General features: G+C 43.3%; 1 protein-coding gene across 1 annotated transcript in view; it reads right to left on the bottom strand.

Annotated features, from left to right (window-relative positions):
• LOC124565314 overlaps window positions 1-27,210 on the bottom strand; it is a 313,140-nt gene that overhangs the window by 205,299 nt on the left and 80,631 nt on the right. The window contains exon 4 of the mRNA XM_047131016.1: window positions 11,454-11,676. Coding sequence (XP_046986972.1) covers window positions 11,454-11,676 — 223 coding nt within the window. The remainder of the gene's footprint in view (window positions 1-11,453; window positions 11,677-27,210) is intronic.

Raw genomic sequence — 27,210 nt, 5'->3', positions numbered from 1 at the left:
CTGTTTGCTATTCCATCACAGTGGCGGACTTGGTGCTTCTGTGTACGATGTAGTCTTTTCCTGCATGACGGTCTTCAGCACCGACTGAACTGTACTGGAACTGAACTCAAACCGAAACTGAACTGAAAACTACTGTCGGGCCACTGCGTCTCGCTTATTTATTTACTTCACTTCACTGGAGGTGAACGACTTCACGGTCATTGCCTCTTCTGTCACGTTGAAAAGCTTCTCAAAGAGTCTTCTTAACGTCGGTCTGTGGCTCTTGGAATGTAGACGAGGGCCTTTGATCACATGTGACAGTTGAGAAACACGTGAGCCGGTCGGGCGTTGCCCTGACGGCTGAATCGACAGCTTCCGCTTATGTGGGGAGGGCGATGGCTTCTACTGATTGTGCTGACTTGCAAGAGCCGGCCGTTGCCACTGCTGCTCTGCCTGCTGTTTGCCAGTGTGTAACTCTTCTAAACTAAACTAAGTTTTTCATTTATTTTCTAATTTCTACTTCACTTCACACTGATTTCACTAATTTATTTACCTATCTTAAGTACCACTCAACACTAGCAAATACCTCAGCAAGCACCGCTGGTTACACGTAATACCTAATTGTCCAAATTTATTCGAAACCTATTCTTATACATGAATACAAATGTTAAGAAGCGCTATGTAATGAGGAACGCACTAAATCGAAGCAGGCATGTCTGCTGTGGCTGCAGTGAGTAGAAAAATTGACAGTGCAATACAATGGGGAGACTGATAAACATAAAGTCGTGCTACAAATTGTAGAGAACACTGACGGAGGTGTAACAGTGCTGATTAGGACCAATGACCAGAAAATGTTTATACAAATGATTCAAACGCTTTTGGGACGGAAAGAAAACTTGTTGATACATCTCAGTCTGGATCGACCATGGACAACCATAACCACAGACAACACCGAGGAAGTGCGAAAAATGCTCCCATGAATCGGCGATTTTCTCCAACATTGAAATCGGATTAATCGGGAAAACAGCGTGTACAATGATAAGACATGTATGCAAATAGAGCTGTTCCTAAATCCTGACACAGAAATTGAATGAGGTGCAGTAGGGAACATCTATAACTGCTGCAGACGTCACCGACATATGTGACTGAGATCTATCTTATACACACAAGGTATTATCAACTCTACAAAAAATAAGGTAAGTAACTATCATGGTTGCAGTGCACAGCGGTTTGAGTCACGTTTCGACGGCTGTCCAATGATTATTCTGAGGTGACAGCTGTGCTGAGATTGATTCCAAAAGAAGCATTTGCTGGCAGTTTCCGAGAGGTTTATAAACGCCGACAAAAACATGTTGTGGCCAGAGGAGATTACTCTGAAGATGAATACAATTATTTTGTTTCTGTCTTCAACTTTTTAAACTGTTCTGTTTCTTGCATCTTTCTGGATAAATAAAGGATAAGTTTGACGACAACGTGGAAACTACTATTTTATTCATGGTTATGATTCACTGGGAAGACGTTAAGGAAGTGTAATTTCGTCCACTAAACAAGTAACTTACAATACACACGTTCGATCGATTCTTGAGCGTTGTTCATCAGTACGGACACTTATCTAGTAGGAGTAAGAGAACAGATAGAGAAGACCCAACGAAGAAGGGCGTATTTCGTCACCGGATTGTTTAATACGAGCCAAAGTTTACCGAAACGATCAACAAACAAATTCCAGTGACAGACGCTACAAGAGATGCGTTGTACATCACGGAGAAGTTTACTACTGAAATTCACGTTACCTCCTCCCGAATACGTCTTGCGAAATGATCAAGACGAGAAAGTCGGAGATATTAGATGTCGCATGGAGCTTTATCGACGGCCGTTTTTCGCCGGCAGTGGTGACTGAGCAGTTCTAGGTGCTTCAGTCTGGAACCGCGCGACCGCTACGGTCGCAGGTTCCAATCCTGCCTCAGGCATGGATGTGTGTGATGTCCTTAGGTTAGTTATGTTTAAGTAGTTCAAGTTCTAGGGGGCTGATGACCTCAGATGTTAAGTCCTATAGTGCTCAGAGCCATTTTGAACCAGCCGTTCTTCCTAAGCGCCATTCGCGAATGAAACATGAAATGGGGAAACAGATAGTGGTACTTGAAGTATCCTCCACCACACACCGTAAGATGGATTGCGGTGTACATACGTAGATGACGATGAGATCAAAACAGGGTTTTTGACAAGTAACAGCACGTTGGTGGCGAATATTATACTGCACTCTTATAAGTAATAAATACCCACAACAAAAGAACAATGTACTTTGTTAACAGAATTTGGAGGTTTGTTGGAAAGGGAATTAGGGAAGCGTTTCACATTAAACGGCTGGAAATCTCCTGACGAAAGAAAAACATCTTTTACAATGAAAGAGTAATGATGTTATACCCTTTCTGTACTTAAGTTTCCTAACGCTTGACAGCATTGGACACATAAACATAGAATAAGATAAAATAATTTGAATAACAGTTTAACATTTGAATGTGGTGAAAGCAACAATATTCTTTCCCCGCTTCGAATGAGCGCTAATGTCAAGAAACATGTAACTTTGTAAATTTTATATTTCCAAAGCAGTCTGTTCAAAATCAGTCTATTTCACATCTTAACTACAAATGTTGCTGTCATATATCAGATCACTTATGCGCCTACTGTTATTCCTTGTGAAAGTGTGTGAACGTTTTCTAAATGTAACTGAGGCGTGACGTGAATACCAGTGAGGTGTTCACCGAGTAGGAGGTGGGAAACCACCTACAAACCACATAGAGGCTGACCGACACATCGGCCCTCAACATGAATACATCGTGCAAACGTAGATATGGGCATTTCACAAAGAAATATTATAATGTGATTACTATTCACAGTATCTATTGGGTTAGTGCATAAGTTCATAGCGTTTTTCCATAATATTAATAAACACAACAGATACACATAACAGGGGCTTGAGTCATCAATAATATATTCTCCTTCATACTTACAAGTCTGCCAATGCTGGATAACTTTTCGATCGCGCGGCTCTAGAAATCACGTGGTTTTGAGGCGAAGAATTCGTCGAGCCATGTTCGGAGTGTATTTTCAACCGGAAAAGAAGTTCCTTGAAGGCTATTCGATAGAGGGCGGAAAAGGTGAAAATCTGAGGGGGCAAAATCAGATGAATAAAGCGCGTCAGGAATGAATTCCTAACCCAACTCCTATATAGTGTTTTTTGTCAAGTCTAGCAGTACGCGGGTGGGCGTTACGGTGGGGTACCATCACTTCACGCAGTCTTCCTGGTCGTTGTTCCTGGTCTGCGTCTGTAAGATGTCTCAGTTGTTGACAATAAATGCCAGCACTGATGAGTATCCCTGGGGGAAGCAATTCGTAGTACACTACACCGTCGCTGTTCCCCCAAATGCATAAGACTATCTTTTGTGGGTCCACGAGAGCTGATGTTTTAGTTGGGCTCAACCGTCTCTTTCTTTTCCATACGCTAGCGTAAAGACACCATTTCTTGTTACCAGTAACGATAAATGATAGGAATAGTCGATATTGTTCACGAACCATTCGACGACAAGCAACCAGAGATGCACATATGGCCACCTGCTGATTTCTGTGATTTTGGCTTAGAGCATGCGGTACCCGTATACCCGATTTTGAACCTTCCCTTCTGCATGCAGATGTCACACAAGGGTGGAATGATCACACCTCATCACATTTGCCAGTTCTCGAGTACACTGACGTGCATCATTGTGGATTGATGCGTTTAAACGATCTTCATCAAATCACGAAGTTTTTCCTGAAAAATGGAGAGTGACTAATGTCAAAACAATCCTCCTTAAAACGAGAAAACCATTTCTTGCGTTGTCCTGAGCAGTCGCATTGCCCACATACACGACGCAAATGTTTCTGGCTGCCTCCGCTGCAGCCACCCCTCTTTTGAACTCAGACAGAAGAATATTTGGAAAATGTTTCGATTTCTCCACTTGGCAGTCAATTTTCTAGCGTTCATACTCTGCTCACTATCTCAAAATGACAAAATGACAGTATGTAAACAGAAATAGCAACAGCGAACTGCAAATAAAAAATGACAACCGACAGATAAACTCGTAGTAACCGCAATACCAACACTCAAAATGAAACACTACTAACTTACACACCAACGTAACACATAAACGATGTGTTCGGTAACAGGAGTCCGTTGGCAGATGATTCTGTTGTTCGCCAGAAAATTGCAGCGAAATCAGGAGGACCTGCAAACGTCGACGCTTGTTGCTGTGACTGACTGGCAGTCGATCCACAACATAAGACAAATGTAGCGTATTGCACATAAATAGCGGGTAACAAACGCCATCTGGCTGCGCGAATGGTGATGTCATTAGAAACGGTCCCAACCGTAAAACATACAGAGTGGAGGAGGAGGAGATTAGTGTTTAACGTCCCGTCGATAACGAGGTCATCAGAGACGGAGCACAAGCCCCGACTAGGGCAGGATGGGGAAGGAAATCTGCCGTGTCCTTTCAAAGGAACCATCCCGACATTTGGCTAAAGCGATCTAGGGAAATTACGGAAAAACTAAATCAGGATGGCTGGACGCGGGTTTGAAGCTCCGCACTAGCGAATGCGAGTCCAGTGTGCTAACTGCTGCGCCACCTCACGAGGTGATACAGAGTGCCCCAAACCCCTATGCCACAACCTGCTACTTTGAGTATTTTTGTACAAGGCATTGACAACAGCAAATGAATATTTGGTTTTACATTGGTGTAATAAACTTCTATCTTGTAGTAACAACTGAAAGTCATAGCAACAGCTGACAGCGACGATCGCCGGTCTCAGTGCAATCAATAAAATTTAATCCACTGACAGAACTGAATTTTGGGTCCAAAATCGTTGGTCACATCAGTTGCATATGTTGCTTGCGATAGGGGTACAATTATCTTAAGGTTTTTTTTTTTAATTACCGCTACCAGTCACAAACTTTGTCAACTGTTGTATTACTTATTTAGCGACATGTTTCGAGGGAATACCTCATTCACAGGCTAAATGGCGTTACAAAAACAACTTTACAATACGGTCATACTGATGTTGCATAGTCTTTTCGAAAATGTTGTGGTCATCCTGTGGAAGAAGAGAAAACTTAGTAAGAGGTGATGTCACTTTGGGAGCTGGACTGATGTTTGCACGAAAATGTTTTGTAACGGTCACTCACTTTGTTCTTCTGGCGTGGCAGTCTCGTTGTGATGCGCTGGGGTGTTTCCGTTTCCGTGGCTCTCTTGGTCACTGTTCACAAATTGTCACCAACATAGCAGTAACTTGGAGACACGATCACAAACAGTTCTGAAGTGCAGTGGACAAGATGGCGGTCGAAATAAAGCTGGTTTCGATTTGACTATCGATTTGTCGATCTATGGGGTGTCAGATGTTTACATCTCTTCTGCACTTCTTGTTATCGTATTACAGAGGTAGGTTGACGGAATACATTACAAATTGAGCACCTGTTACAATATTATTGAACATGTCATGATATAAACTATTTATTTTACATACTTCTAAGCTATTGCTGGGACTAGAGTCAAACGACTGTCATGTATCTTTTATTCTAGGAGTACTGTAGTGACATTGGAAAAGAAGTATGAACTTTTGAAGTCTGTCATTTCATCTCCTTATTCCCCATGTGGCCAAGATGAATATTTCCATTTCTTCAAAGATGTCCATTTTCCAGCTCTTTTCTAAATTATGTAGTACTTTGAGATCGTTGTCTATTGTAACACTGCGTCCTTTTTCATTTATATGTTTCGCTATAGTTGATTTCTTCGGTTTGCCAAGTCTGAAACAGTCAATGTGTTCATTAAAGCGGGTTTTAAAATTTCTCCCCGTTTGGCCAATGTAATATTTGTTGTAATGACTGCATGTAATTTTATAAATTCCTACTTCGTTTGGTTTCTCTGTGGGATGTGAGATGTCATTTAACAACATAATTTAGAAAAGAGCTGGAAAATGGACATCTTGAATGAAATGGAAATATTCATCCATGGCCATATGGGGAATAAAGAGATCCTGAAAGAAATGACAGACTTAAAAAAATCATATTTATTTTCCAATTTCATTACCGTACTCCTAGAATAAAAGATACATAACATGACATTCGTTTGACTCTAGCCCCAGCAATAGCTTAGAAATATGTAAAATAAAAAGCTTATATCTTGATAAGTTCAATAATATTGTAACAGGTGCTCAAGTTGTAATGTATTTCGTCAACCTACATCTGTAATACGATAACAAGACGTGCAGAAGAGATGTAAACATCTGACACCTCATAGATCGACAAATCGATAGTCAAATCGAAACCAGCTTTATTTCGACCGCCATCTTGTCCACTGCTCTTCAGAACTGTTTGTGATCGTGTCTCCAAGTTACTGCTATGTTGGTGACAATTTGTGAACAGTGACCAAGAGAGCCACGGAAACGGAAACACCCCAACGCATCACAACGAGACTGCCACGCCAGAAGAACAAGGTGAGTGACCGTTACAAAACATTTTCGTGCAAACATCAGTCCAGCTTCCAAAGTGACATCACCTCTTACTAAGTTTTCTCTTCTTCCACAGGATAACCACAGCAAGACTATGTAACATCAGTATAACCTTATTGTAAAGTTGTTTTTGTAACGCCATTTAGCCTGAAAATGAGGTATTCCCTCGAAACATGTCGCTAAATAAATAAGTAATACATTAGTTGACAAAGTTTATGACTCGTAGCGGTAATTTAAAAAAAAACCTTTACATATTTCGTGAGACAGTCACGGTCGAAAAATAGTCAAAATGGCTTCAAAAGGGATACAATTGCTGGTCCAACAGTACTCTCCACACTGTATTCTTCAAAATATGTATTTTGCGGGAAGTTTACGTGTACTTACTGATGAATCTTCTTCACGTTCTGAAAGCATCTCCTCAGATTTTCTTGTGTAATCATTTCTGTGACCATCTCTCTAAGGCCTGAACGAATCAGCTTCTCACACGTTTCTATTAGTTTCTTATAATTAGAAAGATACCTGACCTGAGTGATATGCTCCTCAGTTTGATCCTAACGAACTAGACGTGTAAAATTAAATCTAAAAATTTAAAGTAAATCATTCAGTTGAAATGTCCAGGTCCTCCAACCATAAGCAATAGGCGATGCCCCTGGTGCGCGCAGGTTCTTATCAAATAACGTTTCCAGTGTTCGCGGCGGTTGAGTTTTCAGGTTGTCTATTAACTTCAAGGAGGTAATCTTTTATTTGAACTTGGGTGATAGAATTAGCACCAGTCTAATCTGCATACTCACGGAACATGTGGAGAGCAAGTACTCGGTTCTCAGCACACTCGGCTTCTCGCACATGTGTTTCCATTGTCAGTCGGCCTGAGTGGCCGTGCGGTTCTAGGCGCTACAGTCTGGAACCGCGTGACCGCTACGGTCGCAGGTTCGAATCCTGCCTCGGGCATGGATGTGTGTGATGTCCTTAGGTTAGTTAGGTTTAAGTAGTTCTAAGTTCTAGGGGACTGATGACCACAGCAGTTAAGTCCCATAGTGCTCAGAACCATTTGAACCATTTTTTGTTTTGTTTCCATTGTCTCCTGTTTTGAGCCATCTGGTACAGTCGTGTTCCATCCGCCATCTTCACGTCATCAAGACGTCTCTTTCCGGACCTTCCAGTGTCTCTCCTGTGGTTCTGTGGTCTCCAGTGAACAATTACAGGGATCCACCTCCTCTGATCTTGTCGAGTTACAAGTCCGACCCATTGGCACTTTAGTCTTAGAATTTTCTGTAGTATGCCTGTTACCTTTGCTCTCCATCAAATACAAGGGACAGTTAAATGAAGACGAAGCAAATGGAAAAATAGTAAGTAAACAATTTATTGTCTGATAAGTAATGCCCATAACCGTTAATACATTTATCCCACTGTGAGACAAGACGGTCAGTCTTGTCTGACGGTCAGTCTTGTCTGATAAGTAATGCCGATAACCGTTAATACGTTTATCCCACTGTGATACAAGACGGTCAGTGCCTTCACGGAAAAATGTTTGCGGTCGTCTACGGAACGATTACTGCAACCGGGGCGCACTTCTTCGTCCAAGCAAATTGGCGACCACGAATGTCTCTCTTCAGGGCTCCAGAAATATGGAAATCCACGTGCACGCTTTGCAAAAATTGAACCGCTCCATCAGATCCAAACGCCCAGAAATGTTGAAGGACGGCATCATTCTGTTGTAGGATAATACTCAGCTACATGTTGCCAAGGCGAAGCCCTTACACATCCTGCATGCAGTCCCGACCTCTCCCCATGCGATTTACATACTTTGCTATCGATTTGCTTCGGACGAACAGATCCACGCCTGGGTACAATGATAGTTCACTTGGTAAACGCATACATTCTTTCCTGATAAAGGCATTGACCGTCTGGTCTCGCAGTTGGGTAAGTGTATTAACAGTTGTAGCCACTACTTTTGAAAAACCAAACAGTTTACTTACTATTTAGGATTCCGTACCTCTATCGGGAAAAACGGAACCGTTGTAAGACACTTTGTTGGCAGTTTGTCTCTCCGAAACCATTTTTCCCGTGAACGGATGGGTATATCAAGTTGAAATTTGTGACACACATTAAATTCTATGGTCCCTTGGCGATGTATAAATTGAAGGTTCTAAGTCAATGCACTTAAAAGATACGACCTTTTACGAGTATGTCACATATTTTGATGCTTGTAAACTCACTCATTAAAACTTATAGGTTCTTCCCATTGAGGTAGGATCATGACATTTGGCAAGCAGAAAGGTTTCCCACGACAACTAAAGGAAAAGAATCCGTACATTGTTAATTTGTAGTTATATCACATGAAGAAAGCATTTCTTTTGTTAGTCCTGGAATCCCTGGGACGGATGTCTTGCCAGTACCAGTGTCTGCCACAGACAAACATGATCAAAATCCTCGATTCCTGGAATGGATGAGCAGAGTACATACATAATTCAGTTTGTACGGAACCCTCAGTGTGCAAGTCCTCCTCGCGACTGGCCAATGCTTTCCTATCTCGTTTCCATTTCACTGCCTCTCATACATTTGGATTTCCAAAATCAATAATTTCTCATTAGAGAAATTAGAATAATTTGAAAAACAAAAGATCAAACAAAGCAAAACAAGTGTGATCTAGTGCTACCAGAAGGATTAAAATGGGTAAAAAATGTAGTGTAGCAGACATCATTACTTCCTATATAATGACAATGTAAGACAAGAAACACGTCAGGTAGAAATTAAGTTTGTCTTCTAACGCCCTTTTCGTCAATATTACAGAAACATAAAATTTTCTCCTTCTGCGTCTTTCATGATGTAGTGAAGCCTTGGGAAGCAATTAAGCTATGGTTCCACCTCCTTCTTTATTCTCTTTACTGCGCAACAGCAGTGCCTGCTACGCTTCCAAACACACTTTTTAATGAGATTTCAGCTTCCTAGTTTGCCTCTTTTGGTACAAATTTAATGGTATTGCATGGAGTAACAAGTGTCTGATTACGAAGAGCTTTTGCCGCGCCTTCAGTGGTCGAAGACTCCGGCGCCATGCTACATACTAAGAGACAGCAATGAGAACGTTCGAAACGTCCAGGTGGACAGAGAACAGGCAATAGACTCCGTTGGTCCATCATTATACAGATGGTTGCGGGTTCACGGCTGTTCAGTATAAAATGTCGAATCAAAACATCTTCAGCTGTCTAAATTTCAAGTCGTTATTTTATTTGAGCAACCAATTTCAGCGCTACTTACGCCAAGGTAAGGCCACCTTATTGACATGCAGGAAGAGTCCCACCTCTGGTCCATTTAAAATAGAGGCCAGAATTCAGTGACTAGTATCCGTAGATCACTTATTGACACAGCGATCTCTTTGATTATCACTTGCCCACGCCACTAACTGAATGCTGGCCTCTATTTTGAGTGGAGCAGAGAAGGGATTCTTCGTACAAGTCGCACAGAAGGCCTGAAGATGGCGTAATGTAGCCCCGAAACTGGTTGCTTAAATAAAATAACGACTTGAAATAGACGACTGAAGGTGTTATGATTCGACATTTTACAGTCGGTTGAGGCGGTCGACCATTCGGAACAAAAGGATGGACTCGTCCAGCGCACACGACGAAAATTCGTTTCTGCGCATTGTCCAAGTTATTTTGCCCGAACTGTACCTTCTAACGCCCAAACCTCGAGATGTCAGATACTCAGATCGGTTCCAAACGTTGGACGTCGATAGAGAATCAACCAAAACACCGATGTAGTTCGTGCCACGTACTGTCGTCCAGTGCAACGAGACGTGCAACCAATGGCACCCCATACCATCACGCCGGGTGATACGCCAGTATGGCGATCACGAATACACGCTTACGCTTCGAATGTGCGTTCACCGCGATGTCGCCAAACACGGATGCGATCATCACGATGCTGTAAACAGAAACTGGATTCATCCGAAAAAATGACGTTTTGCCATTCATGCACCCACGTTCGTCGTTGAGTACACTATCGCAGGCGCTCCTGTCTGTGATGCAGCGTCAATGGTAACTGCAGCCATGGTCTCCGAGCTGATAGTCCATGCTGCTGCAAACGTCGTCGAACTGTCCGTACAGATGGTTGTTGTCTTGCAAACGTCCCCATCTGTTGACTCAGGGATCGAGACGTGGCTGCACGATCCGTTACAGCGATGCGGTTAAGATGCCTATCATCTCGACTGCTAGTGATACGAGGCCGTTGGGATCGAGCACGGCGTTCCGTATTACCCTCCTGAACCCACCGATTCCATATTCTGCTAGCAGTCATTGGATCTCGACCAACGCGAGCAGCAATGTCGCTATACAATAAACCGCAATCGCGATAGGCTACAATCCTACCTTTATCAAAGTCGGTAACGTGATGGTTCGCATTTCTCCTCCTTACACGAGGCATCACGACAACGTTTCACCAGGCAACGCCGGTCAACTGCTGTTTGTGTATGAGAAATCAGTTGGAAACTTTCTTCATGTCAGCACGTTGTAGGTGTCGCCACCGGTGCAACCTTGTGTGAGTGCTCTGAAAAGCTAATCATTTGCGTATCACAGCATCTTCTTCCTGTGGGTTAAATTTCGCGTCAGTAGCATGTCATCTTTGAGGTGTAGCAATTTTAATGGCCAGTAGTGTATAATAAGAAAAAATCGGAGTTTTGGTTGATACTATATATACATACAACGTTTGGTACCGATCCGTGTGTCTGACATTTGGAGGTTTGGGTGCGAGTGGTTCATTTTCCGACTATACGCTCCACACATAAAAATACCAAGTTCAGTGTCCTCTGCGGCAGGTACAATTTAAAATGTAAAGATTTGGGACACCCCGTAGGTACAGAGGTCTACTAAAGCAGTGTTGTCGTTACGTGGACCGCCGAGTTGCAGCAGCGGGCACTGCGGTGCAGGGCTGCCCTCCCTCACCCAGGTAGTCCTCGCCCTCGACGACGTCGACCGCCAGCTTGGGGAAGCACTTGATGAGGGTGCGCGCGAGGCGCGTGTGCAGCCGCGTGTCGCAGATGATGAGCACGTGCAGCAGCGTCTCGCCCAGGCTGCCGCGGTACTGCATCTGCCAGCACGCCTCGTGGTCCTCCCAGCGCGCCAGCGGGTCGTGCGCCGACAGCGACGCCTCGATCGGCAGCACCACCTGTGGGAGGGAACAGGCCAGGCGCTACAGCGTAGCACTGCACAGTCACAACATCACCACTCTCGCATCCTGGCCAGAAACTAATGTCTGCATCAGCACAGAGGGCGCTAGTGAGTCCCATTCGCGGTGCGTCGTTTTCTTTTTTTTCCCTTAGAATGTATTTACGCTATATTTAGAGTAAAAGAGGATTTTAGTACATTGAATCTTCTAACATTGAATCTTCATGATATTCGAGGCCTTAGCTACAGTCACAACAGCAAGAACTTCGGACAACTGAAAGACAGAGAAACGAAATAATTCTACGATCGATTGGTTCCGTAAAGGGAAAATGTACGACACTGAGCACACTGGAGCGAAGAGGACTGTCTTGTTGTCTATGAATAGTGAAGTTATACGTTCCGACAGTTTCATGACAACATTGACGTAACTATCAGTTCTCTGGAACAACGGCCGGCCGGTGTGGCTACGCGGTTAAAAGCGCTTCAGTCTGGAACCGCGCGACCGCTACGGTCATAGGTTCGAATCCTGCCTCGGGCATGGATGTGTGTGATGTCCTTAGGTTAGTTAGGTTTAAGTAGTTCTACGTCTAGGGGACTGATGACCTAAGATGTTAAGTCCCATAGTGCTCAGAGCCATTTGAACCATTTGCATCTGGAACAATGACTTACCTGAGTCGTTCTTCTTGTTGTTGTTGTCAACTTAGTCCAAAGACTGGTCTGATGCAGCTCTCCGTGCTAGTATATCCTGTGCAACCCTCTTCATCCCCGAATAACTGTGGCTCTGAGCGCTATGGGACTTAACATCTGTGGTCATCAGTCCCCTAGAACTTAGAACTACTTAAACCTAACTAACCTAAGGACATCACACACATCCATGCCCGAGGCAGGATTCGAACTTGTGACCGTAACGGCCGCTCGGTTCCAGACTGTAGCGCCTAGAACCACACGGCCAATCCGGCCGGCCATTCCTATTCCTTTCCGCTTCAGTTCCTTATATATACAGGGTGGTTCATTGATCGTAACCGGGCCAAATATCTCACGAAATAACTACAAAGGCGAAACTTGTCTAGCTTGAAGGGGGAAACCAGATGGCGCTATGTTTGGCGCGCTAGATGGGGCTGCCAAAGGTCGAACGGATGTCAACTGTTTTTTTTCATAAATAGGAACCTCCATTTTTTGTTACATATTCGTGTAGTACGTAAAAAAATATGAATGTGGTATCACGTAACATTCCGATAGTGCGGACAGTATTTGCTTCGTGATACATTACCCGTGTTAAAATGGACCGTTTACCAATTGCGGAAAAGGTCGATATCGTGTTGATGTATGGCTATTCTGATCAAAATGCTCAACGGGCGTGTGCTATGTATGCTGCTCGGCATCCTGGACGACATCATCCAAGTGTCCGGACTGTTCCCCAGATAGTTACGTTATTTAAGGAAACAGGAAGTGTTCAGCCACATGTGAAACGTCAACCACGACCTACAACAAATGATGATCTCAATTAGGTTTTTAGCTGCTGTCGCGGCTAGTCTCCACATCAGTAGCAGACAAATTGCGCGAGAATCGGGAATCTCAAAAATGTCGGTTTCGAGAACGCTACATCAACATCGATTGCACCCGTACCACATTTCTATGCACCAGGAATTGCATGGCTACGACTTTGGACGTAGTGTACTGTTCTGCCACTGGGCACAAGAGAAAATTACGGATCGATAACGGATTTTTTGCACGCGTTCTATTTAGCGACGAAGCGTCATTCACCAACAGCGGTAACGTAAACCGGCATAATATGCACTATTGGTCAACGGAAAATCCACGATGGCTGCGACAAGTGGAACATCAGCGACCTTGGCGGGTTAATGTATGGTGCGGCATTATGGGAGGAAGGATAATTGGCCCCCATTTTATCGATGGCGATCTAAATCGTGCACTATATGCTGATTTCCTACGTAATGTTCTACCGATGTTACTACAAGATGTTTCACCGCATGACAGAATGGCGATGTACTTCCAACATGATGGATGTCCGGCACATAGCACGCGTGCGGTTGAAGCGTCATTGAATAAAATATTTCATAACAGGTGGATTGGTCGTCGAAGCACGTTCCCCGGATCTGACGTCCCCGGATTTCTTTTTGTGGGGAAAGTTGAAGGATATTTGCTATCGTGATCCACCGACAACGCCTGACAACATGCGTCAGCACATTGTCAATGCATGTGCGAACATTACGGAAGGCGAACTACTCGCTGTTGAGAGGAATGTCGTTACACGTATTGCCAAATGCATTGTGGTTGACGGACATCATTTTGAGCATTTATTGCATTAATGTGGTATTTGCAAGTAATCACGCTGTAACAACACGCGTTCTCAGAAATGATAAGTTCACAAAGGTACATGTATTACATTGGAACAAGCGAAATAAAATGTTCAAACGTACCAACATTCTGTATTTTAATTTAAAAAACCTACCAGTTACCAACTATTCGTCTAAAATTGTGAGAGCATAAGGGAACAATTGACAAGAATGGGGGAAAGAAATACCATAGAAGAAGAAAGGGTAGCTTTGAGGGATGAAGTAGTGAAGGCAGCAGGGGATCAAGTAGGTAAAAAGACGAGGGCTAGTAGAAATCCTTTGGTAACAGAAAAAATATTGAATTTAATTGATGAAAGGAGAAAATATAAAAATTCAGTAAATGAAGCAGGAAAAAAGGAATACAAACGTCTCAAAAATGAGATCGACAGGAAGTCCAGAATGTCTAAGCATGGTTGGCTAGAGGACAAATGTAAGGATGTAGAGGCTTATCTCACTAGGGGTAAGATAGATACTGCCTACAGGAAAATTAAAGAGACCTTTGGAGAAAAGAGAACCACTTGTATGAATATCAAGAGCTCAGATGGAAACCCAGGTCTAAGCAAAGCAGGGAAAGCAGAAAGGTGGAAGGAGTATATAGAAGGTCTATACAAGGGCGATGTACTTGAGGACAATATTATGGAAATGGAAGAGGATGTAGATGAAGATGAAAAGGGGGATATGATGCTGCGTGAAGAGTTTGACAGAGCACTGAAAGACCTGAGTCGAAACAAAGCTCCAGGAGTAGACAACATTCCATTAGAACTACTGACGGCCTTGGGAGAGCCAGTCCTGACAAAACTCTACCATCTGGTGAGGAAGATGTATGAGACAGGTGAAGTACCCTCAGACTTCAAGAATAATATAATAATTCCAATCCCAAATAAAGCAGGTGTTGACAGATGTGAAAATTGCCGAACTATCAGTTTAATAAGTCACGGCTGCAAAATACTAACGCGAATTCTTTACAGACGAATGGAAAAACTAGTAGAAGCCGACCTCGGGGAAGATCAGTTTTGATTCCGAAGAAATATCGGAACACGTGAGGCAATACTGACCCTGCGACTTACCTTAGAAGCTAGATTAAGGAAAGGCAAACCTAAGTTCCTAGCATTTGTAGACTTAGATAAAGCTTTTGACAATGCTGACTGGAATACTCTCTTTCAAATTCTGAAGGTGGCAGGGGTAAAATACAGGGAGCGAAAAGCTATTTACAATTTGTACAGAAAGCAGATGGCAGTTATAAGAGTCGAGGGACATGAAAGGGAAGCAGTGGTCGGGAAGGGCGTGAGACAGGGTTGTAGCCTCTCCCCGATGTTATTCAATCTCTATATTGAGCAAGCAGTGAAGGAAACAAAAGAAAAATTCGGAGTAGGTATTAAAATCCATGGAGAAGAAATAAAATCTTTGAGGTTCACCGATGACATTGTAATTATGTCAGAGACAGCAAAGGACTTGGAAGAGCAGTTGAACGGAATGGATAGTGTCTTGAAAGGAGGATATAAGATGAACACCAACAAAAGCAAAACAAGGATAATGGAATGTAGTCGAATTAAGTCGGGTGATGCTGAGGGAATTAGATTAGGAAATGAGAGACTTAAAGTAGTAAAGGAGTTTTGCTATTTCGGGAGCAAAATAACTGATGATGGTGGAAGTAGAGAGGATATAAAATGTAGACTGGCAATGGCAAGGAAAGCATTTCTGGAGAAGAGAAATTTGTTAACATCGAGTATAGATTTAAATGTCAGGAAGTCGTTTCTGAAAGTATTTGTATGGAGTGTAGCCATGTATAGAAGTGAAACATGGACGATAAATAGTTTGGACAAGAAGAGAATAGAAGCTTTCGAAATGTGGTGCTACAGAAGAATGCTGAAGATTAGATGGGTAGATCACATAACTAATGGGGAAGTACTGAATAGGATTGGGGAAAAGAGAAATTTGTGATACAACTTGACTAGAAGAAGGGATCGGTTGGTAGGACATGTTCTGAGGCATCAAGGGATCACCAGTTTAGTATTGGAAGGCAGCGTGGAGGGTAAAAATCGTAGAGGGAGACCAAGAGATGAAAACACTAAGCAGATTCAGAAGGATGTAGGTTGCAGTTGGTACTGGGAGATGAAGAAGCTTGCACAGGATAGAGTGGCATGGAGAGCTGCATCAAACCAGTCTCAGGACTGAAGACCACAACAACAACAACAACAACAACAACAACAACATGTTTGTGACTATTACAGCGCCATCTATCACAAAGCGAAAAAAGTGGTCCAACTAAAACATTCATACACTCCTGGAAATTGAAATAAGAACACCGTGAATTCATTGTCCCAGGAAGGGGAAACTTTATTGACACATTCCTGGGGTCAGATACATCACACGATCACACTGACAGAACCACAGGCACATAGACACAGGCAACAGAGCATGCACAATGTCGGCACTAGTACAGTGTATATCCACCTTTCGCAGCAATGCAGGCTGCTATTCTCCCAAGGAGACGATCGTAGAGATGCTGGATGTAGTCCTGTGGAACGGCTTGCCATGCCATTTCCACCTGGCGCCTCAGTTGGACCAGCGTTCGTGCTGGACGTGCAGACCGCGTGAGACGACGCTTCATCCAGTCCCAAACATGCTCAATGGCGGACAGATCCGGAGATCTTGCTGGCCAGGGTAGTTGACTTACACCTTCTAGAGCACGTTGGGTGGCACGGGATACATGCGGACGTGCATTGTCCTGTTGGAACAGCAAGTTCCCTTTCCGGTCTAGGAATGGTAGAACGATGGGTTCGATGACGGTTTGGATGTACTGTGCACTATTCAGTGTCCCCTCGACGATCACCAATGGTGTACGGCCAGTGTAGGAGATCGCTCCCCACACCATGATGCCGGGTGTTGGCCCTGTGTGCCTCGGTCGTATGCAGTCCTGATTGTGGCGCTCACCTGCACGGCGCCAAACACGCATACGACCATCATTGGCACCAAGGCAGAAGCGACTCTCATCGCTGAAGACGACACGTCTCCATTCGTCCCTCCATTCACGCCTGTCGCGACACCACTGGAGGCGGGCTGCACGATGTTGGGGCGTGAACGGAAGACGGCCTAACGGTGTGCGGGACCGTAGCCCAGCTTCATGGAGACGGTTGCGAATGGTCCTCGCCGATACCCCAGGAGCAACAGTGTCCCTAATTTGCTGGGAAGTGGCGGTGCAGTCCCCTACGGCACTGCGTAGGATCCTACGGTCTTGGCGTGCATCCGTGCGTCGCTGCGGTCCGGTCCCAGGTCGACGGGCACGTGCACCTTCCGCCGACCACTGGCGACAACATCGATGTACTGTGGAGACCTCACGCCCCACGTGTTGAGCAATTCGGCGGTACGTCCACCCGGCCTCCCGCATGCCCACTATACGCCCTCGCTCAAAGTCCGTCAACTGCACATGCGGTTCACGTCCACGCTGTCGCGGCATGCTACCAGTGTTAAAGACTGCGATGGAGCTCCGTATGCCACGGCAAACTGGCTGACACTGACGGCGGCGGTGCACAAATGCTGCGCAGCTAGCGCCATTCGACGGCCAACACCGCGGTTCCTGGTGTGTCCGCTGTGCCGTGCGTGTGATCATTGCTTGTACAGCCCTCTCGCAGTGTCCGGAGCAAGTATGGTGGGCCTGACACACCGGTGTCAATGTGTTCTTTTTTCCATTTCCAGGAGTGTATTTATTTACGTACTACACGAATATGCAATAAAAATAGGGTTTCCTATTTTTAAAAAACGCAGTTGATATTCGTTTCACCTATGGCAGCGCCATCTAGGGCGCCAACCATAGCGCCATCTGGTTTCCCCCTTTAAGCTAGACAAGTTTCGTTCTTTGTTGGTTTTTTCGTCTGACGCTTATTTCGTGGGAGCGTTGGCCCGGTCACGATCAATGGGCCACCCTGTATTCACCCCTTGGTCTCCCTTTACTATTTGTACCTCCTACTCTTCCCTCCAATACAAAGTGGTGATTCCTTGATCTCTCAGAACCTGTCCTGTCAAACAATCTCTTCTTAGTCAAGTTAGTAAGTCTTGTCTCTCCAGTTCTATTCAGTATCTCCTCATTAGTGACGTGATATACCCATCTAATCTTCAGCGTTCTTCTTCAGCATAAGATTTCGAAAGCTTCTATTGTTTACTTATCTAAGCTGTTTAGCATCCGTGTTTCACCCCATACTTCGCTACACTCCAGCCAAATAGCTTCAGTAAAGACTACCTAACAGTCGAGACTTTATTCGATAGTAACAATTTTTTCTTCTCCAGAAACGCTTTTTTTGCCATTGCCAGTCTACATTTTATAGCTTCTCTACCGCGGACTTCAATCAATTATTTTGCTGCCTAAACAGCAAAACGTGTCTACAAATTTGTTTCGTTTCCTAATCTAATTCTCTCGGCGTCCCCTGATTTAATTCGACTACATTCCATTATCCTTGTCTTGCATTTAATGATGTTCATCTTATATCTTCCTTTCAAGACACCGTCCGTTCCGCCCAACTGTTCTTCCCAGTCCATTGCTGTCTCTGACAGAACTGAAATGCCATGGGCAAAAACTTTTCTTTGCTTTCCTTTACTGCTTGTTCAGTGTACAGGGTGAATAACATCTGGGATAGGCTACAGCCCTGTCTCCCTTCCTTTTCAAGCATTGCTTCATTTTCATGTCCCTCCACTCTTACAACTACCATCTAGTCCTGCAAAACTTGAACATAGCATTTCGCTCCCTGTATTTTATTTCTGCTACCTTCAGAATTTCAAAGAGAATATTCCAGTCAACATTGTCGAAAGTTTTCTTTAAGCCTACAAATGATATAAACGTAGGATGGCCTATCTTCTAAGATAAGCCGTAGGCTCAATATCGCCTCACATATTCCTAAGTTTCTCCGCAATCCAAACTGATCTTCTACAAGGTCAGCTTCTAACGTTTTCGCCATTGTTCTGTGAAGAATTTGTGTTAGTACTTTACAACCATGACATATTAAGCTGATAGTTCGGTAATTTTCACACCTGGCAGATCGAGATACACAGCTTCAAAAGTTTTAAATAATTTTTTTTATTCATTTCAAACTCTCGTACATGGACTAAATTTGAATAAAATACAAATGAAATACATGGTTTCAGAATATGTGACGTGATAGTGTAAAATGTAAGATTTACTGTCAGCTTTAGATGTCAGTTAAGTCCTTGTTTCAGACAACGTCTCAATTACAATTGAAATCTAACATGAATAAATTCTTACAGTTAGCAACTTGATATTTAGAACACGACTGGCTCAGCAGACTCCTAAACAGGAAGTAGACTGACGACTACATTGACAACTGCTGCGTTAGCAAAAAAGTTGTAGCCAAACCAAGAAAAGTGGCGCAGCAGTAAGGCACTGTACATGTATTTAGAAGGAAGGGGAGGAGAAGGAAGAGGAGATTAGTACTGAACGTCGCATCGAGAACAAGGTCATTAGAGACGGAGCACAAGCTCGGATTAGGGAAGGACGGAGAAGGAAAGCGGCCGTGCCCTTTCGAAATAACCATCCTGGAATTTGCCTTAAGCGATTTAGGGAAATCACGGAAAACCTAAATCAGGATGACAGGACGCGGGTTTGAACCCTCATCCTCCCGAATGCGGGTCCAGTGTGCTAACCACTGCGCTACTCCTCTAGGTCACGTGTTCAGGAGGATGGCGATTCAAATCCTCGTCTGACCAGCCAGAGGTTGTCCATGATTTCTCTAAAGTACTAAAAGCGTTTTCTTGAAGAGGGCCAAGTGTATAGCGCTCAAAGGAGACGAGTCGAGAAGTAAAGTGAGTTATTTACGAAAAAAGCATTTCTTCTCACTTTTTTTGCCAGATTTATGAAACACTCGTATGTTTCTGCCTTGTGGCTAAATTGTTGGGGAGAGGAAATCATGAGAGTACTCGCCCCTTCACCCTAGGCAGAGAGTAACAACTCTGTCTGTGTCCTGGGCTGGCGACGGACAAGTGGCCTAGCTTGACCGCTGCGAACAGGTGGGCGTCTCTTGCCTCTGTAGAGAACTCTGTCCGTTACGCTTCCAGTTCTCTTGGGGAGGAACTTCTGAGACCAGTCGTTGATCTCGACATGAGGGAGCTAATAGCCCGGCACTGCGGCTAGCGATTGTCACGCCAAGACATGTTCCTCCAGTTCTGCAGAAGTAACTTGTCGGTAGCGTTTCAAGTTTTTTGAACAAATGGATGCAATAACAGACTGGCGCTATAGTGACCGCTTATCAGCTATCTATCTTCTTACATAGGAATTTTCGGTTGGTTATTTTCAAAATTCTCTGTGCAGAGGGATTCGAAGGTCTCATTGGGCAATCACTGCTTACGTGTCTTGATCACAGCTTACGTGTCTTGATTAGCAGCTGAAACTCTGTGTCCAGTTCTTTTTTCATGGGGACGCTGGGAAGAGTACAGAAGCGATGTTTTTCGACGTTCTGCCACCCGATCTCGATGAGCACAGACTCTCCCTTCAGCCTCTGCCATCAGTTTTCGATGGACACAGACTCTGCCTTCAGACTTTGGCAGCAGATTCCGACCGGCACTCTTTGATTTAGATTATGGTGGCGACTCTCCGTCTGGTATTGTTGCTTAGCTCCAGTGATCACTGTAGATCGAAGGAGAATAGTATTTACGTTCGAGTAGGTTTTATTGATCCTTAAGGGATTTTATAGACAAGCAGTATTTATTCAGTACCACATTAATTATTTCATTACTTTCTCACTAGTCAAACAAGCATGTGACCATTTGCACCAATCTTCCACTACTGATAATATAGCCAAACTCAGTAACCGTGCCTGACTCATTGCAGAACGCAAATACGAGGGGTGTTAAATAAATAACGCTACACGTTTTCTTGAAAGAAGGTTGGTTTTATTCAGGATTCCAATATACCAAATAATGCCCCACTCTATTGGCTGCAAAACCTTACTTTTCCATATAATCTTCGTTCAATGACAGGACTTCACTCCACTTTACTGGAAAGGTCTGTATGCCCGCATGACACGATTGCTCGACGTCGGAGTCAAAGTCTTGCTGCGTCGGTAACCTCCCCACCACCCACGTATCGTTTCCCGCTTAGTGCATCGTTCATCGGGCCAAACACATGGAAGTCGCTCCAATGTTGCAGGAGCCACAGCTGTGTACCGCCGGCCGGCAAGCGGGAGATCGCACATGTTTGGACTATTTTATTGCGATGACGATAGACGCCTTGCAAAACGACTTACAGCGCGTTTTATATACTGTGTGGTCCATCTGAAGTTTCGGATGAGATTATCTCGAAAACTATACATCAGGTAAACATAGTGGGTAAGACAAGTTCGTAAGCTCAAAGGGTGACATCAAATGATACTACACGTGACCTCCAGCACCGCCCCCTTGGGCGGGGCGGGGGGCAACTTTTAAATATTAAATGGAAACACTCATTTTTTTTTTATCACAGATCCGGTTTCTCCATAACAAAGTAATCATATTTTGTCTGAAACATTTTTAAACCATTGACAGATGGCGCTGAAATAGAGAAAAAAGTAAAACTGGGGAAGAACTCTGATTTATTTAGAATTATCCGAGAAAGACTTATCAAATCGATAAAAAATTGGCACCAATTCTTTCGTTACGCCAAATTAATCTATTTTTGTGCAAAATGTACTGTATCCTACTTTTAGCGTTACCGAGGAATAACGACATGGACGTAGTAGCATGATGTTACCATGGGGTGCTTCATTAGTGTGAGTCCCCTTGCCTCTCACAATTTGGGGTGCTTAAATAATGAAATCAGCCACGAGGAAATTGTTCAAAATTATCCCCATTTGCTTCAATGCATAAAGTCAATCGTCTGCGAAAGTTGTCCACAGTTTCGAGCAGCACATCCCGTGGTATGGCTGCACACGCTTTTCGAATGCGTTGCTTCATATCGTTTATGGTTGTGGGCTGTCTTTCATAAACAATATTTTTTAAATAACCCCACAAGAAAAAAAAATCAAGAGATGATAGGTCTGGTGAACGTGGAGGCCACTGAATTGGTCCGCCGCGTCCTACCCACCGACCAGGGTACCGTAAATTTAAAACGTTCCGCACATTTTTAGCATAATGGAGAGCTGCTCCGTCCTGTTGGAGCCACATTCGTTGCCTAGTTTCTAAATCAACATCTTCCATTAGCTCCAACAAATCATCGCGGAGAAGTTGTAAATAAGATTCCCCAGTAACATTTCGGTCAAAAAAATACGATCCTATCAAGTAACTGTTTAAAATTCCACAGCAGATCATTAACGACCATTCGAGTAGATTGTCAACGAGTCTGTGCCAGTGTGGATTGACAGGGGACCAATAATGATAATCATGGCGATTTAATTCGCCATTGTTTTTGAATGTGGCTTCATCGGTGACCATAACGTATCTAAAAAAATCATTGCCACCTCTTATCATTTACAACGCCCATTGGCAGAAATGCAATCGTATTTGCATATCTTTCGGCGTTAATGTCTGTGTCAGTGTGATATGATACACACGATATTTATGTGCCTTCAAAATCCTCAAAACAGTTGATTTCGGAATTCCAGTTTGTCTCTGAATCGCACGACTACTAATTTCGGGATCCAGTTGAACACAGGCGAGAACGGTAAGGGTATGAGTGTCATTTTCATTGTATTCGCGATGACGAGGTGGACGGTGCATGTATCCATTTCGAGCTCGTTGACTGGAATTTCGAATAATGTTTTCGCTTGGATGTCGCCTGTTTGGGAAACGATCCGCATACAATTGCGCAGCTGCAGCGTAATTGTTATGGTATTCACCTAAAATTAACATCATATCAACAATCTCTGTAGGAGGATAGTGAGCCATGTTTCGCTAAAGAATAATTTACTTTCGTTAGTTGATGATTACGGTTCACAATCTGAAAGTCAAGTGACGTCTGATCGCTTTGCACCCACCTTTATACTGAACCGTAGTTCGCAGTTTGGTCATGGTAGCGCCACAGTCGGGTGAGTAATGCAGTTATGAACAGTTCCCTAACGATATACCATTCCGCCTCCCTCCATCAAAAACTGTGGCGGATAGGATACATTTTGTAAAAAAATACCTTAATTTGGCGTAACGAAAGAATTGGTGCACATTTTGTATCGATTTGATGCGTCCTTCTCGGATCATTCTAAATAAATCGGAGTTCTTCACCAATTTTAATTTTTCTCGATTTCAGCGCCATCTGTTAATGGTTTAAAAATGTTTCAGACAAAACTTGATAACTTTGTTATGGAAAATCCGAATCTTCAATAAAAAATGGGGGTTTACATTTAAGATTTAAAAGTTTCCCCCGGGCCCACCCAAGGGGGTGGGGGCTGGGGGTCACGTGTAGTATCATTTGATGTCCCCCTTTAAGCTTAAGAACTTGTCTTACCCACTATGTTTACCCGATGTATAGTTTTCGAGATAATCTCACCCGAAACTTCAGATGGACCACCCTGTATTTAAGGAACTGAAGCGGAAAGGAAGAGGAATGTCACGAGGAGATGTCACAGAAAAAAATTAAAATGCTTACTTTTTAAGATCTTCATCACAGGAACTAGATATGAACAAAGAAAGCATTGCTCTGTATGCGTCATAACTTACTTCGTTCCTTAAAAACAAAGTATCTTCTTCCTAACAGATGTTGACAACCACTGGGTAAATGAAGCGTAATTCTAAGTCTAGTTACGGGGTCTGTACCTCGTCCTCACATTGCTCGTCGAAATGTATCTTTACTGCCGTTGTTAATACACTGGACTAGAATTCCGGTGCATTATAGTTCAAATCCCGGTGCAACCATCCAGCTTAAGATTTTTCGTAATTTTCTTGAGTCGCTTAACGCAAATTCCGGGATAGTTCCTTTCATAATGGGATGGTCGATTTCTTCCCACATGCTTCCCTAACCCGAGGTTGTGCTACGTCTCTAATGACCGTCATTGAAGGGACGCTAATCCCTAGCCTACCTTCCTTCCTTCCTTTTTGTTTCTTTACCGTTGTTATTCCTTTGTTAGATACATCTCTACTAGATGCCCTGTCTTTCACAGATTTTGAATTTTTATCGAATGATCCTTTCTGATAATTCTGTCCCTAGGATGTCGGTTGTAGCCGCGACGTTCATACTCTCAGACTTCGACGCCTTAGATTCTACGTTGATTCATTCTGTTACTTTACACTGAACAATAAAACTGTAGGATTACATTATGTTTTTAGAACCTATTGCTACACCCAGTTCATTATATTTCTTACTCGTAAGAATTACACTTTTCAGATCCTCAACAACATCAATGAAACTCTCTGTAAGTCCATAAATGGGTCTAGTGTCCATAGCGTTACCTTGGAAGTGCTGACGCAACAAGTTTTTCAATCCCAACACCTTAGCATGCTATGGCGAAAAACTCTGGAGACGTTTTCAACTCTTTCTGAATAAAACGGACCTATATGGTTCTAGAGACCTTTTCAAGTCTCATACAGCTATGATGTGTATATGCAGACTGCAGCGACGACTGAAGACTTGTGTCAAGGCCAGGATTCGACCTGTCTCTCCTGCTCACTAGGCAGATACGCTAACCATTACGCCGCCTTAACACAGTGGATTCGTACAGCGCCTGTAAGAGCTACGTTTGGACTTGATATTCCCTTGCATAAAACTGTATATACACTCATGATGGATGCTCCGTTACTAGATCGGCCACAACATTTACTCATATCTAGCCATTTTCGCTCCATAGATTTAATTAACTTGTCTTCAAGTCTCAGTACATACCGATCTTTGAAGTGATAGGTAAAGCTATGTGCAAAGCGAAAGTTGGTTCGAGCACTAGCCATGCTCCTATTGGAAGTAGTGTACCGCTGCCTGGCTCCATTCGATGAACTGATTTACCGTGCCTACAATTTAACGTGGACCACGGTGCAACTCGATAGTTTTTTCACATGAACGTACATTGCCAAAATTGAAAGAAGTGGTTGATTGACACTTCAATTCGGATCCACTGAATAAACAAAACATAGGATTCGCACATGTTTACCTCTGAAGGTTTCCCAGAAGCATTTATTATTTCACCATAGCGAAATACTTGATTTGAGTAACAGACTTTACTAATTTCTCGATTTTTCCTTTTCATTTTCAGTTTTCCTTTCTTTCCTTCGTACATCACGAGTGCCTTTTCCTCGTATGTCCCTGAAACATGTCCCAGTCTACTTACGCCCTGCTGTTATCGCTGGATAGTATCCTTAATTGTGTTGTGATTATTTTCTGCGTATCTTCTGAGAGTAAACAACCAATAGCGACGTGACGCAGTTCTCAACAATACATTCGTCCACACAACGGCCCGTACCGTTGCTGAGCATTAGTCTGCGACGAGACGTTTGGCGAGCGACACGATTGTGTCGGTTCCTAGCCAGCAGTGAAGGAAACCGTGCAATACGGTAATAGCACAGAGCGGTGACAGCAGCAGAAGGTAAGCCGCCAACAAACTTCAGAGTTCTGCCTATCCCTGACAACTGAAACACCGACATCAAATCGATTCACCTTTCTGCAAAAGCACCACATAAATTATCACAACACATATATGTAATGGATATGGTGGATTTGAATGTGTCAGTTTCATTCAGGGTAGTTTGATTTTACAAGTTAGTCATACGAACTTTTTCTTACGGTTTGTCTGAATCAGTTTATGTTGGAGAAAATCATCCATTCTACTACGAAGTTACCGTGCCAAGTGCACTCACACATAAAGCAGGGCAGTCAACCGCTCACTTCCGCATCTCCGTTAGTAGAAAAATTTTCTAATCGCCCTCTGGTCCCGCAGTGAGGATAATTTATAAAGTAGGGAAATAATGTCACAAAATTCTTAACGCAGAGTTACAGCAAATTAAAGCATACAATAATAATAAAATTATAAACAGCCGACCAGTTGCAATGGATAAAGAATTCTTTACCTAGGTTTTAACAAATTTAAATTTGTCTTCTTCAGAAGGTGGCAATTTTACATTAGTATGGACTAATGTACCATCGCCGTTTTTACAAATGTCGGCATAGATCCATTTGTCAAAATTAAAATATTGGTCCATACCAATGTAAAATTGCCACCTTCTGAAGAAGACAAATTTAAATTTGTTGAAACCTAGGTAAAGAATTCTTTATCCATTGCAACTGGTCGGCTGTTTATAATTTTATTACGTGGAACCGTTGCTGTTGTGCAGCTATGTTTAAAATACATATAATAATAATTACTTACCAAGTGTTTTATGTCAAAACTTTACGAAAACCCAGTGAAAATGTTTTTAAAACCCTTACCGCAGATTGCCCACTACGCAAGCTGGAACGGCTACTAGTGGGCAGTACAGATTGACAGCCACTGGCATGGATCATGTGACCAGTCGAGTGTATCACCACGGCGTCTTGAAAACAAGCTTTCTCCACGCACGAATCATAAGAAATAATATTTTTTGTAAGAATTTCTAAGGCGTTGTAGACGGATTTCATGCATGAAGCTGCATTTTTTCACAAAACTATTTGCCTTTTAAATCATAGGCATCTTAAAAAGTACGGCTATTAAAGGAATGAAATGCGGTTTGAAAGTTTTGCGACTGCAGAATATAATCACAGCTATGGTCCTTGTATTATGCAGTTCGTATCCTCAATACCAGTACAGTTCGCCCATACTTTTTAGGCTTTTCGTCTCTCTTGTACTGGATAGGTAGAGATCGCATGGCAACTTTGGCGATCAGACGATACTGGTCGCAAAAGGCTTCAGGCCATGCGCGTCATTGCTTAACGCCGGGTTTCATTACGGTAGTAAATAATTTAAAGCACTTGTACATGACCTCTTACAGTGTTGCGTGACCCTTGGTCTTTCACATCGAATAACGCCGTCGATAACGAGCTCGTTAAGGACCCAACACGCCAACGACGTATCGCTGGCATTCGGCAACAATAACACCTGCCATTGGTCACTCTCATCAGTCCATCACACACGAGCGATTTGCCACGCCATTTGAACCACCCCTTCGAACGCCAGTATGTCGGCTAGTTCTTTCATGTTTAGCAGCAGCGGCACTTGATTTGCGTATGTCGACTCCTGGCAAAGATACTTTCTTAGGCTAACCCAGAGGAATTATCTACATTACGACGAAAAAGAAGTAATAAGAGG

The sequence above is a fragment of the Schistocerca americana genome, chromosome 1 (genome assembly GCF_021461395.2).
Source record: "Schistocerca americana isolate TAMUIC-IGC-003095 chromosome 1, iqSchAmer2.1, whole genome shotgun sequence".
NCBI lineage: Eukaryota > Metazoa > Arthropoda > Insecta > Orthoptera > Acrididae > Schistocerca > Schistocerca americana.
Note: the sequence above shows the minus strand (reverse complement) of the source record. Positions and strands in the feature narration are given on the sequence as shown.